The sequence below is a fragment of the Scyliorhinus torazame genome, chromosome 8 (genome assembly GCF_047496885.1).
Source record: "Scyliorhinus torazame isolate Kashiwa2021f chromosome 8, sScyTor2.1, whole genome shotgun sequence".
In the NCBI taxonomy this organism is placed as follows: Eukaryota; Metazoa; Chordata; class Chondrichthyes; order Carcharhiniformes; family Scyliorhinidae; genus Scyliorhinus; species Scyliorhinus torazame.
The window spans coordinates 136118763-136132286 of NC_092714.1; the positions used below are offsets into that span (position 1 = coordinate 136118763).

At 42.9% G+C, this 13524-nt stretch overlaps 1 protein-coding gene across 1 annotated transcript in view; it reads left to right on the forward strand.

Annotated features, from left to right (window-relative positions):
- The window catches only part of ebpl (EBP like), a 34520-nt gene extending 21953 nt beyond the window's left edge, over positions 1-12567 (forward strand). Inside the window, exons 3-4 of the mRNA XM_072514226.1 lie at positions 4884-5022; positions 11215-12567. Coding sequence (XP_072370327.1) covers positions 4884-5022; positions 11215-11455 — 380 coding nt within the window. The 3' untranslated portion in view covers positions 11456-12567. The remainder of the gene's footprint in view (positions 1-4883; positions 5023-11214) is intronic.
- Positions 12568-13524: the final 957 nt, after the last annotated feature.

Sequence of the window (13524 nt, forward strand, 5' to 3'; positions counted from 1 at the left end):
TGTGTGCTGGAATTGTGAGCTGATTAGCTCTGTGTCATTCTTTCTATTGCTAGGTTTGCTTTCCTTAATACTCCTTCTAAGCTTCGTCACTTAAAATACTTTTCTTTCTGTTTCCTTATTTCCTCTACTTTATCAATTGGTTTCAATATCTTAATTTTTTATTTCTGCCTCTATTTTTATTAAATCTTCCCCTGCCATCAGATTCTCATTTCCTGATACTGCAAGTAATACTCCTAATCTAAGCTCCGGTCCCATATCTTTAGTCCCTAAAGCTCCATCTGCAATGTAGTTAACATTCTAAACTTCATTTCTTCTGCTAGTGACTTTCTTGCAAGTCAGCGGGCACTAGGACCCGGTGGAGCTGTGCCGTATCAATTCCACCGACTACCTCCTAATACTGGTCACATTCGGTCCCCGTGTTTCTGGCTCCTTACTGCCGCTATTCCCCTCTCCACTATCCCAATATAGCGCAAGGGCATGTTTTAATTAATTTTTCTTGAAAGCGGTATTCTGCTACAGTCCCCATTCTACCTGCTCTCGGGACTGCCTACCCCCTGGGGTCAGTGCTTGCAGTGTCCCTTCAAGTTCTGAGTGCTTATACACAAAGGCCCTACAGCAGTCGAATAGTCCCTAGTACTTGCCTAACCCCTCTTACGGTTTGGGATTTGGACCTCTCTAAAATGGCCTTCTTGCTTTCTACTGGGATCTTCCTTTCCCCCTGTGTAATCTTAAACTAAAGTTAAAAATCCATAGTTTTGCTATATGAAAATCCCTGAATCTTAAATTTGATGTGTACTGAGTTTACAGAGAAAATACTGAAATCTCTACAAATTTGGAACATACAGAACACAATTTTTTAATGTAGGTACATCATGGCTGCCTCTAACAAAGGAGCACATGGGCCCAGTCCACATCGAATGCCTGGTCTTCGCATTTCAATTTTAGATTCCTTTGTTCTCTCCCCTTTTTTTTTAAGCATCCAAGACTATGCCGAGTTCAACTAATCATTTACAAATCCCAATTTATACATTTTGATTTTGCTTTTTGGTTACTTCCTGAGAATTGTGTTCTAAATAACTTCCACAATGTTAATCATGATTACTGATTTTACTTTAACTGCCGTGTATACCTCCTAATTGATGTGCAACTTCGTTATGCAAAAGACAACATTTTAAAAACTAGGAATACCAGAGGAAGTTCACAAATTCTTATTAAACACGGACACTCATTCATCCACAGAGATCTCCACTCAAACAAAAGGAATTCAAAGCATTATACTTTCATTCATCTCAACCAACTGGACAATAAAAGTTTGAATTTGCAAAAGAAACACAATGTAAAGGACGGGGCTTTCCCTTTTCTCTTCTTCAAAACTGTAAATAAAACTCGAAGAAAAGGTAAATTCCCTCCCAAAATATAAAGTGAATTTAAACAATCCTGAAGCCTCCCCTTTTTCCTCAATACTGCCCTGACTTTTCCAAGTCTTTGGTTCCCCCTAGTGGCCATTCATCTCCCAACGTTTTTTTTCACTCATAAGACATATCTCCCAAGAACAAAATCCAACTTAGCCAATTGTAATTGTACGGAATTGAATTGTCTCCAGAACATTCCATCAGAGGTCTTAACTGAATTGTCTCTGTGACATTCTCTCAACCCGTTAAAGACCTTAACCAAATTAAAGTGTAATTTAATTTAACCAATTTTAATTTTCAACCCACATGCAACTGAATTACCAGGCAATATTACCTCAGTTACCAACTGAATTATTACTCCGTATTCCCTCAGTCACGTTTTAACCCTCAGCCATACCTACATCAACTGAAATTAATTTTTCTAATCCGCCAGACAGACCTTTGATTTCATCGAACGACCTTACCCGACCATAGGCGAGTGACCAAACCCGCTTCGGACTATGAGGCAGGGGAAAACCGACGTGGTCCTTTTTAATCTCCTCACATCGGGGACCCATTTCCCCTCTCGCCGTCCAAGGCTGATTTAATTCTGATTTCGCGGATAGTCGGGAATTCACCCTTGAAATCCCACCACTGCTACCAAATGACGATATTGAGTTATTTTTGCTCTCAGTCTGGTCTCAGTCAAACTCTGAGTCGGATTCGTAAGTATCAATCTATTTTATTTCAAACAGCTTGCAAGCTACACTCACCCTGACAAAGGCAGGAGAGTATCACCTCCCGAACTTTTCCAGAGTGAGTGAACAAAGAGACAAAGCATCTGTTTTCATATACATTCATGTAGCATCAAGTTTCACATACACACGACCAAATAAGGTAACGGTAACAAATGCAAGATTCTCATAAGTCTTTATCACACATTCCTTGACCTGGCCATATAAGCTGATCTTCACAATTACTGATCCTAATAGGCCCATTCTACATTCCTCAGCCATGGGGCCCCTTTCACCCAGTATCCTCTGCAGCATCCTCTGCACAAAGAACCGGTCCTAATGGCTGCCCATCCCCTCTTCTGGCCATGCTTTGCACAGCCCCTTTGTTCATTCTCTGCAACCTGGACTAATGTCTAAAAATCCACTATCATAATCTTCTGCTCTCCTTTATTAGGGTCTACCTCTACACTATCCTAACTGGTCATCCCAGTCTAGTACCCTTCTCTTTAGTTCAATTCCTCACTGGAGTTGAAGGACTTATACATTGGTGCGCACCTGAACGTGGTGTGGAAATTTTATCCTGAACACGGAGTAATTGCGAGCAGACACTCAGTGGGAGAGTGCACTATTTTACCAGGTTTTATGGCTGCATCCTGTTTCTCTCTTTGTGTCGAGTGAGGCTTACAAAGCCATCGATGATTGTATCGAACCCATAATAATATTGTTCTCCTGTCCCCCTCTGTAGCCATTTGTGCTGAGCCATTTTTTCCTTGCTTACTGCAATGTATTGATTTTGTATTTTTGTTGCGTTGTTTGCAAAAATGTAAAACCTTAATGGATATACTTTTAAAAACCTTAACATGCTAAAAATACTTAGCAGGTCTGGCAGCATCTGTGGTACAAGAAACAACGAGTTAACAATTTGAGTCATAACAAAGAACAAAGAACAAAGAAAAGTACAGCACAGGAACAGGCCCTTCGGCCCTCCAAGCCTGTGCCAACCATGCTGCCTGTCTAAACTAAAATCTTCTCCACTTCCCGGGGTCCGTATCTCTCTATTCCCATCCTATTCATGTATTTGCCAAGATGCCCCTTAAACGTCACTATCGTCCCTGCTTCCACCACCTTCTCCGGCAGCGAGTTCCAGGCACCCACTACCCTCTGTGTAAAAAGACTTGCCTCGTACATCTCCTCTAAACATTGCCCCTTGCATTTAAACCTATGCCCCCTAGTAATTGACCCTCTACCCTGGGAAAAACCTCTGACTATCAACTCTGTCTATGCCCCTCATAATTTTGTAGACCTCTATCAGGTCGCCCCTCAACCTCCGTCGTTCCAGTGAGAACAAACCGAGTTTATTCAACCTCTCCTCATAGCTAATGCCCTCCATACCAGGCAAAATCCTGGTAAATCTCTTCTGCACCCTCTCTAAAGCCTCTACATCCTTCTGGTAGTGTGGCGACCAGAATTGAACACTATACTCCAAGTGTGGCCTAACTAAGGTTCTATACAACTGCAACATGACGTGCCAATTTTTATACTCAATGCCCTGGCAAATGAAGGCAAGCATGCCATATGCCTTCTTGACTACCTTCTCCACCTGTGTTGCCCCTTTCAGTGACCTGTGGACCTGTACACCTAGATCTCTCTGACTGTCAATACTCTTGAGGGTTCTACCATTCACTGTATATTCCCTACCTGCATTAGACCTTCCAAAATGCATTACCTCACATTTGTCCGGATTAAACTCCATCTGCCAACTCTCCGCCCAAGTCTCCAAACGATCTAAATCCTGCTGTATCCTCTGACAGTCCTCATCACTATCCGCAATTCCACCAACCTTTATGTCGTCTGCAAACTTACCAATCAGACCAGTTACATTTTCCTCCAAATCATTTATGTATACTACAAACAGCAAAGGTCCCAGCACTGATCCCTGCGGAACACCACTAGTCACAGCCCTCCATTCAGAAAAGCACCCTTCCATTGCTACACTCTGCCTTCTATGACCTAGCCAGTTCTGTATCCATCTTGCCAGCTCACCTCTGATCCTGTGTGACTTCACCTTTTGTACCAGTCTGCCATGAGGGACCTTGTCAAAGGCCTTACTGAAGTCCATATAGACTACATCCACTGCCCTACCTGCATCAATCATCTTTGTGACCTCCTCGAAAAGCTCTATCAAGTTAGTTGTGACTCTACTTCATATTTGTTTTAATGCAATCTATTTCTACTTAGCTTTACTGCAGTATCATCTTTGTAGACTGCAAACCGTGACCTGTGCCACGTCCAACACAACTGCCTTCAATCTAAATTATTATTATTTTTTTTAATTTAAAGTATCCAATTCATTTTTTTTCCAATTAAGGGGCAATTTAGCGTGGCCAATCGACCTACCCTGAACATATTTGGGTTGTGGGTGTGAGAACCACACAGACACGGGGAGAATGTGCAAACTCCACACGGACAGTGACCTGGGGCTGGGATCAAATCCTCTTAAATATAAATGATCAAGGCAATTGAGGATGGGCAATAAATACTTTTGTGTTCATCTAAAAGGGGTTAATTAAGCTGGATAAAACTATTCCGAAATATAAATTGTGCAGCTTATGTGTTTCCCATTAATATATCAAACTATTTGTCTCTTATCCAGGAATAGATCTTGGTGTGTTTCACTAATAGTCACGATATTGTGTGCATGCATGCCTACGTCAGTGGTGAATTGCACACTCTCAGCTTAATATCTCCATGTTCCCAGGGCAAGAATATGGGAAAGCAGATGCAAGATGGCTTTATTCAGATCCCAATATTGTGTCACTAGAAATCTTGACTGTGGTGCTGGATGGGTTTTTGGTTCTGCTTCTCATACATGCCATTGTGAAAGATAAATACTACAGGTAAGACGATTGGAGTATTGTTCATTATAAGAATTGCCCAAGCAGTAAACATCTCAATAAAATTATTTTGCAAAATCAGCGTTAACTTGCTTCTGTCTGCACCGTGCATTAGTGTCAGAAGGAAGTATTCCACTGGTGAGAAATCCAATGTGAAGTATTTTATCCCCCAACCCCAACCCCGTCTCCCATAGATTGTCTTCACTTCTGTTCTCTTCATTTTATTCCTCCTTCTGTGAAAGTATTGGTTTATTCCGAGCCATGGTTCTGAAGGTGCTGGTCTCTCTGATTCTTTGCCCACATAGCTGTTCTTCTAGAATGTAGATGGTGGAAGGCTGTTTGACTCAGGGACTGGGAAATTATGTAAGAAGGCATCCACAAATGTGCATTTGGACGGCATGGTAGCACAGTTGTTAGCACTGTTGCTTCACAGCGCCAGGGACCTGGGTTCAATTCCCAGATTGGGTCACTGCCTGTGCGGAGTTTGCACGTTCTCCCCATGTCTACATGGGTTTCCTCCATGTGCTCCGGTTTCCTCTCACAAGTCCTGAAAGAAGTGCTTGTTAGGTGAATTGGACATTCTGAATTCTCCCTTGGTGTTCCCGAACAGGTGCCGGAGTGTGGCCACTAGGGGATTTTCGCAGTAACCTCACTGCAGCGTTAATGTGAACCTACTTGTGACACTAATAAAGATTATTATTTTTTGTGCGGGGCTCATTGAGTCGTGAAAATGTGTCAAATCAGAGTACCAAAGCGCCTGCATTAGCCCCCATCAACATTCTATTGAGCTAGCTAATTCAACACAGTCTGGGGTTTGAACCTGGAACTGTCTTGATCTGTATGATTCAATACGCCACTGAGAAGTAAACTTAGTAGCTGAGCGAAAGGAGAACCCTGAGTGATTCTTTGTATTCCCTTCCACATTCCCCCAACCTGACCCTGCCCCTTCTCCCCCTAACCCCTCCACTCCACCCCCTAGAACACTTGAAATGAATTGCTACATTGGTATCTCTGACCCCTCTGGGGAGAATCTGTTGGTGAATGGCATAACATGTACTGCATGAGAGTAGATAAGTCTTTCAATAACCAAGAGAAAAAGCACTTATTGTCCAGGAAGAGACCTTTCTGTTTGACTTGAAATGTTGATTATAGCTATCTCTGGCTATATTGCACACTTCCAGTTACTTTACAAAACAAATTTCAATTGACCAACTGCAGATTTTAGCTTATCAAGGAAAGTATCAGCAGGTGCTGTGATGTGCTGCCAGTGCGCTTAATCTTCCAATTGATAATTCCTTCAAAAATTAATCTGGAAGAAACATAAATGGACAATTATCATACTCTGATATCAGTCTCTTTTGCCACAATAAGTAATTAATTTATGCATGTTTAACTGTTCTGGGACAATTAGCAATGTTTCTGTCCTCACCTGCTGCCAACTGATGCTGACTGAAAAATGACAGAAAACTAGAAATACCACTTGTTGAAAAAACAATTTGATGTGAAGATTGCCAACTTATTCAACAATCAGTTAACACTGCAAATATTCAGCAGGTCTGGAAATATCTGTGTGGAAACAGAGTAAACATTTCAGGAGGATGATCATCAAGGGAAAATGGAAAGATCCAATGGGAAAGATTTCTAATCCCCACTGTATCACAGATCTTCCCCCAGTTTTCTCTTCCGGCCCCTTTACCATGGCTCTGGAATGTTAAGACCGTAAGACATAGGAGTTTAATTAGGCCATTTAGCCCATCACGTCTGCTCCACCATTCAATCATGATATGTTTCCCCTGCCTTCTCCCCATAACCCCTGATCCCCTTGTTAATCAAGAACATAACTATCTCTGTCTTAATGACACTCAGTGACTGTCCTCCACAGCCTTTTGCGGCAAAGACTTCCACCCTATGGTTGAAGAAATTCCTCCTCATCTCAGTTATAATGGATTGTCCCTTCAGTCTGAGGCTAGAACCTCGGGTTCTAGTTTTTCCTACTAGTGGAAACATCCTCTCCACGTTCACTCTATCTAGGCCTCTCCGTATCCTGTAAATCCTCATCCTTCTAAACGAGTACAGACCCAGAGTCTTCAACCGCTCCTCATATGACATGCTCTTCATTCCAGGGATCATTCTTGTGAACCTCCTCTGTGTTGTGTTATGCTTCTTTGTGCAGCATAAGCTGCTTCCTTGATGTATGCTTTGACAAAGGAAGGTCCAGACTTTGTAATGAGTTCAACATGTTTATTGAACTATTAACACAGTTCTTAAATGAGTTCGGCTCTCCTGCTAATCTAACTATAGTAACTCAGTCTAACTAAACCAGTCTGCTCTAAACTACGTGCTGGGTGCGATGTTTCTGATCAACCCTCATGTACTCTGTAGATGTCTGTCTGTGGAAAGAGGCAGAGCATGTGTGCCCTGTCCTTTTATATGGGTTGTGTAATGCCCCCTTGTGGTAATGCTATCTCTGGGTGTCTTGACTGCTCATTGGTTGTGTCCTATTCTAAGTGTTCATTAGCTGCATGTTTACATATCATGACATCTCCGGTGCTCCCTATAGTGTTTACTTAGTTGTAGTGTATTTACTTTAACTCCTTATGTATATACGGTGATGCATATCACCACATCCCCCCCTTTGTTCGTGTTACATACTTTCTGTACTTTGTTAAAGAAAATTGAACAAAACAGGTAGATAAGTGATGACATGTACAATTTATGATGACAGTGATGATTATACAATATCAAATAATATTTATGAGTCCAAAGTTCATGAATTTATATGGTCGAGTGGCTTTCTTGTTTTGTTATTGAAGTGTTGATGTTGATGTTGTTATTTCCTTGTGAACGCCGCCAGGGTCCCTGTGCTTAAGGAACCAAGAAGTCATCAGGAGATGTTCAAATGGTCAAATCACTTCATTGTCTGATTTGGACTCTTTTTTTTTCGATGCTTGTGGTAGCGATTCTTGATGTAATCTTTCCTGTCTGACCGGGACTGGTGTCTGTGTTTGCGGTATTGATGCCGTATGTCAGCTGCCTTGAAAGCTGGTCTGCTTGTTTGTAGTGTAGCAAACGTGAATTTGTAAGATGCGTTATCATGCCATGGTATGTCTGCACACTTGCGCTGTGCTGTGACAGTGTCCTGCATTTGCAGAGTTGTACCATGTCGTACCAGTCGTTGTTCCAGTGTCGTGGTTTTGTCGTGCTTGTTGTTGACGTTGGTGCCTTTGGCACGCTTCTTGTTGTTATCTTTGTTGTTGTTTTTGTAGGTTTTGTTGTTGTGCTTGTTGCGCTCAATGATCATTCCGAGTGGAGAATTCGAGTCCTTCACAAAGTTACTTGTGTCAGTGTCCTTTGTGGCATCTGCTGTTGCATTGAGCGTTTCATCTTTGATTCCTCGGTGCTCCCCGTCTGGAGTCATGTCCGGTTCACTTGAATGATCTTTGGCTTGTTGATGCTCCCCGTCTGGAGTCCGTTCTGGTTCACCTGAATCATCTTTGGTTTCTTGATGGTCCTCTGTCGGAGTCATTTCAGGTTCACTTGAATCATCTTGGGTTTGTTGATGCTCCTTGTCTGGAGTCAAAATGTTCAAGATTTCATTTTCTTGTGGAGAGGCTCGAATGGATGAGGTTTCAATTGACGTGGTCGCATTGGTCGCACTAGTAGTTTCACTTTGATTGTCGAGTGCCTCTGTACATACGAGCTGAGATCTGTCAGTCTTGCTGTGATGTTGCACATCTTGTATGGGAATTGTGATGCCTTCGTCACTTATCTCACATACAGTGGGTAGACCTTCAGTGTCTTCTTGTTGGTTAGATGAGCTGGGTAGACTGTCAGAGTCTTCTTCTGGTGGCTCAAGTAATCTGGGTAGACTGTCATAGTCTTTCTGTTGTTCACGTGAGCGTGGCAGACTTGCATCGTCTGCTGCTGGTTGCTCAGATAAGGTGGATAGACCTTCATGGACTTGTTCATGCAAGGACTGTGCTTTGGAGTCTTGCGTTGCTCCCATTGTAGAGTCTGTCAACCAGCTCGCTGTGGAGGCTTGTATCGCTCTCTCTGTGGAGTCTGGCATCGTTCCCTGTGTGGAGTCATGCAGTGGTCTCGCTGTGGAGTCGATCTGTGCGCTCTCAATGGAGTTGTGCAGTGATCTCGCTGTGGAGTCTTTCATCGCTCTCTGTGTGGAGTCGGGGACTATTCGTGGTGCGTGGACCACCCTCTGTGTGGATTCGGGGACTCTTTGTGGTGCGTGGATCACTGGTGTGGCGTCAGGCTGCTCTTTGTGGGCTTGTACCGCTCTCTGTCTCTTGGCGTCAGGCCGCAGCAGAATCCTGTACTCATGGGTCGGGATGTCGTGCATGCTGGGCTGAGGATCCTCAAATCCAAAGAACTCATCCATGTTTGTGTAGGATGCTTCAATGTACAAATCATCTCGTTGCGGTTCGGATTTGTTACGCTGCTCGCTACATCCAATGATGAAATCATCTTCTGAGTCGTAGTCTTCAAGGACCAAATCATCTCTTTGGGTGGTGCTAACTGCTTGTTGCAGGGTTCTGTGGAGGTTATTTTCATCTACTGGTCGAAGTTCAGGCATTGTTCTGTCTTTCGAGGTGAAAGAATTGTGTTTTGTGGCTTTAAAACTCTTCTTTTTAATTACTGCTCATAATACTCCAAATGGGGTCTGACCAGAGCCTTATACAGCCTCAGAAATATATCCCTGCTCTTGTTTTCTAGCTCTCTCAACATGAATGCTAACATTGCATTTGCTTTCTTAACTGCCGACTGAACCTGCATGTTAACCTTAAGAGAATCTTGTACTAGGAATCCCAAGTCCCTTTGTGCTTCTGATCTCCTAAGCCTTTTCCCATTTAGAAAATAGTCTGTGCCTCCGTTCTTCTTACCAAAGTGCATAACCTCACACTTTTCCACATTGTATTCCATCTGCCACTTCATTGCCCACTCTCCTAGCCTGTTCAAGTCCGTCTGCACCCCCCCTGCTCACTCAATACTACCTGTCCCTCTGCATATCTTTGTATCATCTGCAAACTTAGCAACAGTGCCCTCAATTCATGGGTAACACAGTGGTTAGCACAGTTGCTTCACAGTGTCAGGGACACGAGTTCAATATCCGGCTTGGGTCGCTGTCTGTGTGGACTCGCCCCGTGTCTGCGTGGATTTCCTCCGGGTTCTCCGGTTTCCTCCTACAAGCCGTGAAAGATTTGCTTGTTAGGTGAATTGGACAGTCCGAATTCTCCCTCAGTGTACCCGAACAGGCGCTGGGTGGGGCGACTCGGGGATTTTCACAGTGGCTTCATTGCAGTGCTAATGTAAGCCTACTTGTGGCACTAATAAAGATTATTATTAATTCCTTCTCCAAGATCATTAATGTATATGGCGAAACATTGTATTCCCAACACTGACCCCTGAGGCACACCTTTAGTCACTGGCTGCCATCCTGATCCCTTTATTCCACTCTCTACCTTCTGTCAGTCAGCCAATCCTTTCTCCATGCTGGTATCTTACCTTTAACACCATGGACTCTTAACTTATTTAACAGCCTCCTATATGGCATCTTGTCAATTGCCTTCTGGAAATCTAAATAGATCACGTCCACTGGCTCTCCTTTGTCTGACTTCCTTGTTACCTCTTCAAAGAATTCTAACCTCCCCTTGATGAAGCCGTGCTGACTCAGTCCTATTTTATCATGTACTTCCAAGTACTCTGCAATCTCATCTTTAATAATGGACTCTAAAATCTTACCAAGACCAAAATCAGGCTTACCGGCTTATAATTTCCTATCTTCTGTCTCCCTCCCTTCTGAAAGAGGGCTGTTACATTAGCCATTTCCAGTCCTTTGGGACCTTCCCTGCCTCCAGTGATTGCTGAAAGATCACCACCAATGTGTCCACAATCTCCTCAGCTATCTCCTTTAGAACCCTGGGGTGTAGTCCATCTGGTCCAGATGATTCACCTTCAGACCTTTCAGTTTCCCTCAAACCTTCTCCTGTGAAGACTGATGCAAAGTAACTATCCAGTTTTTCTGCCATTTCTATGTTTCTTTTTCCACAGATGCTATCTAACCTGTTGAGAGTCATCAGCATTTTCTGTTTCCAATTCAGATTTGCACCATCCAAAATATGTTGCTGTTGTTCATTAGAGGTGTGGCCAATAACATGTTTGCACCCTGTTCTCTGATTTCAGGCACTTTGTGCAAATTGTGCTGTGCGTTTGTGAGCTCTATGGAGGCTGGATGACCTTCTGCCCTGAGTGGCTCATTGGGAGCCCCAACCTGAACACCAGCAACTGGCTTTATCTCTGGGTCTATCTGACTTTCTTTAATACGGTCTGGGTGGTCGTACCAGGGCTGCTCCTGTTGCAGTCTTGGCTGAGCCTCAAAGAAATGCACCAGAAGAGAAATGAGACAGTGAAAAAATCAAAGTGATACTGTTGCCAATTCATCCAAAAGTGAACCACATCTTTTGTGTTCTTAAAAAATGTTTGCAGAATTCCATGAACATGTTTTGTTTGACAACCGGTTCATATTTAGATTCTTCAGTAAATTCAAGTTTCAATTAATTTTGAATAAACGATATTTTCTCTTGATATTTATAGTGCAAGATATTAAGGGTGTATTTTGTAAATTGTAAGATTATTGTTAAATGTTAAGAAAGGACTTATCTTTATATAGCACCTTTCATGACCTCAGTGCATCCCAAAGTGATTTGGAGCGAAGAAAGTATTTTTGAAGTGTTGTCACTGTTGTAATGTAGGAAACACAGCAGCCAATTAGGGCACAGCTAGATCCCATAATCAGCAATATGACACTGACCAGGTAAGCTGTTATTGTGATGCTGTTTAACTGATAACTATTGACCAGGACAGCTGAGGAGAAGTACTTCACTCTTCAAAGAAGTGCCATGCGATCTTACACGTCAGCGGTACTCAGTGGCAGCACTTTCACCTCCGATGCAGGAGCTTTGACCCCCATAATCTAGTCTTGTTTGGATAGCAATGTACTATTCAAGTTTAAGCATAAATTCAAGCCCAGTTCCAGAATTTTAGCCTATAATCCAGGTTGATGCAGCTGTATTGAGCGGGTGCTGTAGTGGCAGATGTGCTACTCTTTGAATGAAGCTTTCAAGTCTGGCCCTGTCATCTGGTCAGATGGACAGAAATGATCCCATAGTATTTCTTCAAAGAATTTTTCTTGTGTGTAGGTCATGGTTAATCCCTCAAGTACACCACCCATAAACACAAATTAATTATAGTGTTTGCTGATTCAACAGTCACGATACTTCAAAAGTAAATCATTGGGCTGAAGTCCGTTTGAGTGAGAAAGGTATGCTATAAGTGCTAATGTTTTTTGCTTCTTAAAACCTTTTTCCTATAATGTGTAGTAGTAAAAGAATTGATTGTATATTATCTGCATCCTGAGTGTTTTTCCACATAAAACTTTATTGAACTATCTGTTTGTGGTGATGGAGACAGCAGCGGGTGTAAATGGTACACCTCAGCACATGAATGAAATGAAATAAAAATCGCTTATTGTCACAAGTAGGCTTCAAATGAAGTTACTATTAAAAGCTCCTAGTCGCTACATCCGGCGCCTGTTTGGGGAGGCTGGTACGGGAATTGAACCGTGCTGCTGGCCTGCCTTGGTCTGCTTTAAAAGCCAGCGATTTAGCCCTGTGGATGGAGAAGATGGTGTGGTCTCTGCACCAAATGTTGGAGTGTCGTTTTAGCTAAATCCCAAGGAATATGCAGGCTTCCATTAATGATCTTTCACGTGTTGTTTTAGCTTTAAATATTCTTTTGGAATTCATCTTTTGGGTGGTTCTTTAATTATTTAATTGCAAGACAATATGGCACCCCAGAGAGATGCATTAACACCTTTGCATGTACAATACAACATCCCAAAGCAATAACATCCTGTAACATCCTCGGAGTGGCCCTCGTAGTGGCAATCAGCATCAGATTGCCACTCCTAGGGTAGCATGGTGATGCAGTGGTTAGCACTGGGACTGCGGTGCTGAGGACCCAGGTTCGAATCCTGGCCCTGGGTCACTGTCTGTGTGAAGTTTGCACATTCTCCCCGTGTCTGCGTGGCTTTCACCCCCACAACCCAAAGATGTGCAGGTTAGGTGGATTTAGCCCCTTAATTGGAAAAATAACAATTGGGTTCTAAATTTTTACAAAAAAAGATTGGCACTCCTTAGTGACTTACATGCTCTTAAATTGTAAAGCGCCTGTCCACGCGACCTTCCTGACTCAGGCCGGGTGAGACTGAAGAAGCAAAACGTGACCCCAGCTCCGGTGATGAAATGAAAAAGGAGTAGAGCAAAGAACATAAGAACTAGGAGCAGGAGTAGGCCATCTGGCCCTTCGAGCCTGCTCCGTCATTCAATGAGATCATGGCTGATCTTTTGTGGACTCAGTTCCACTTTCCCACCCGAACACCATAACCCTTTATTCCTTTATTCTTCAAAAAACTATCTATCTTTATCTTGCAAA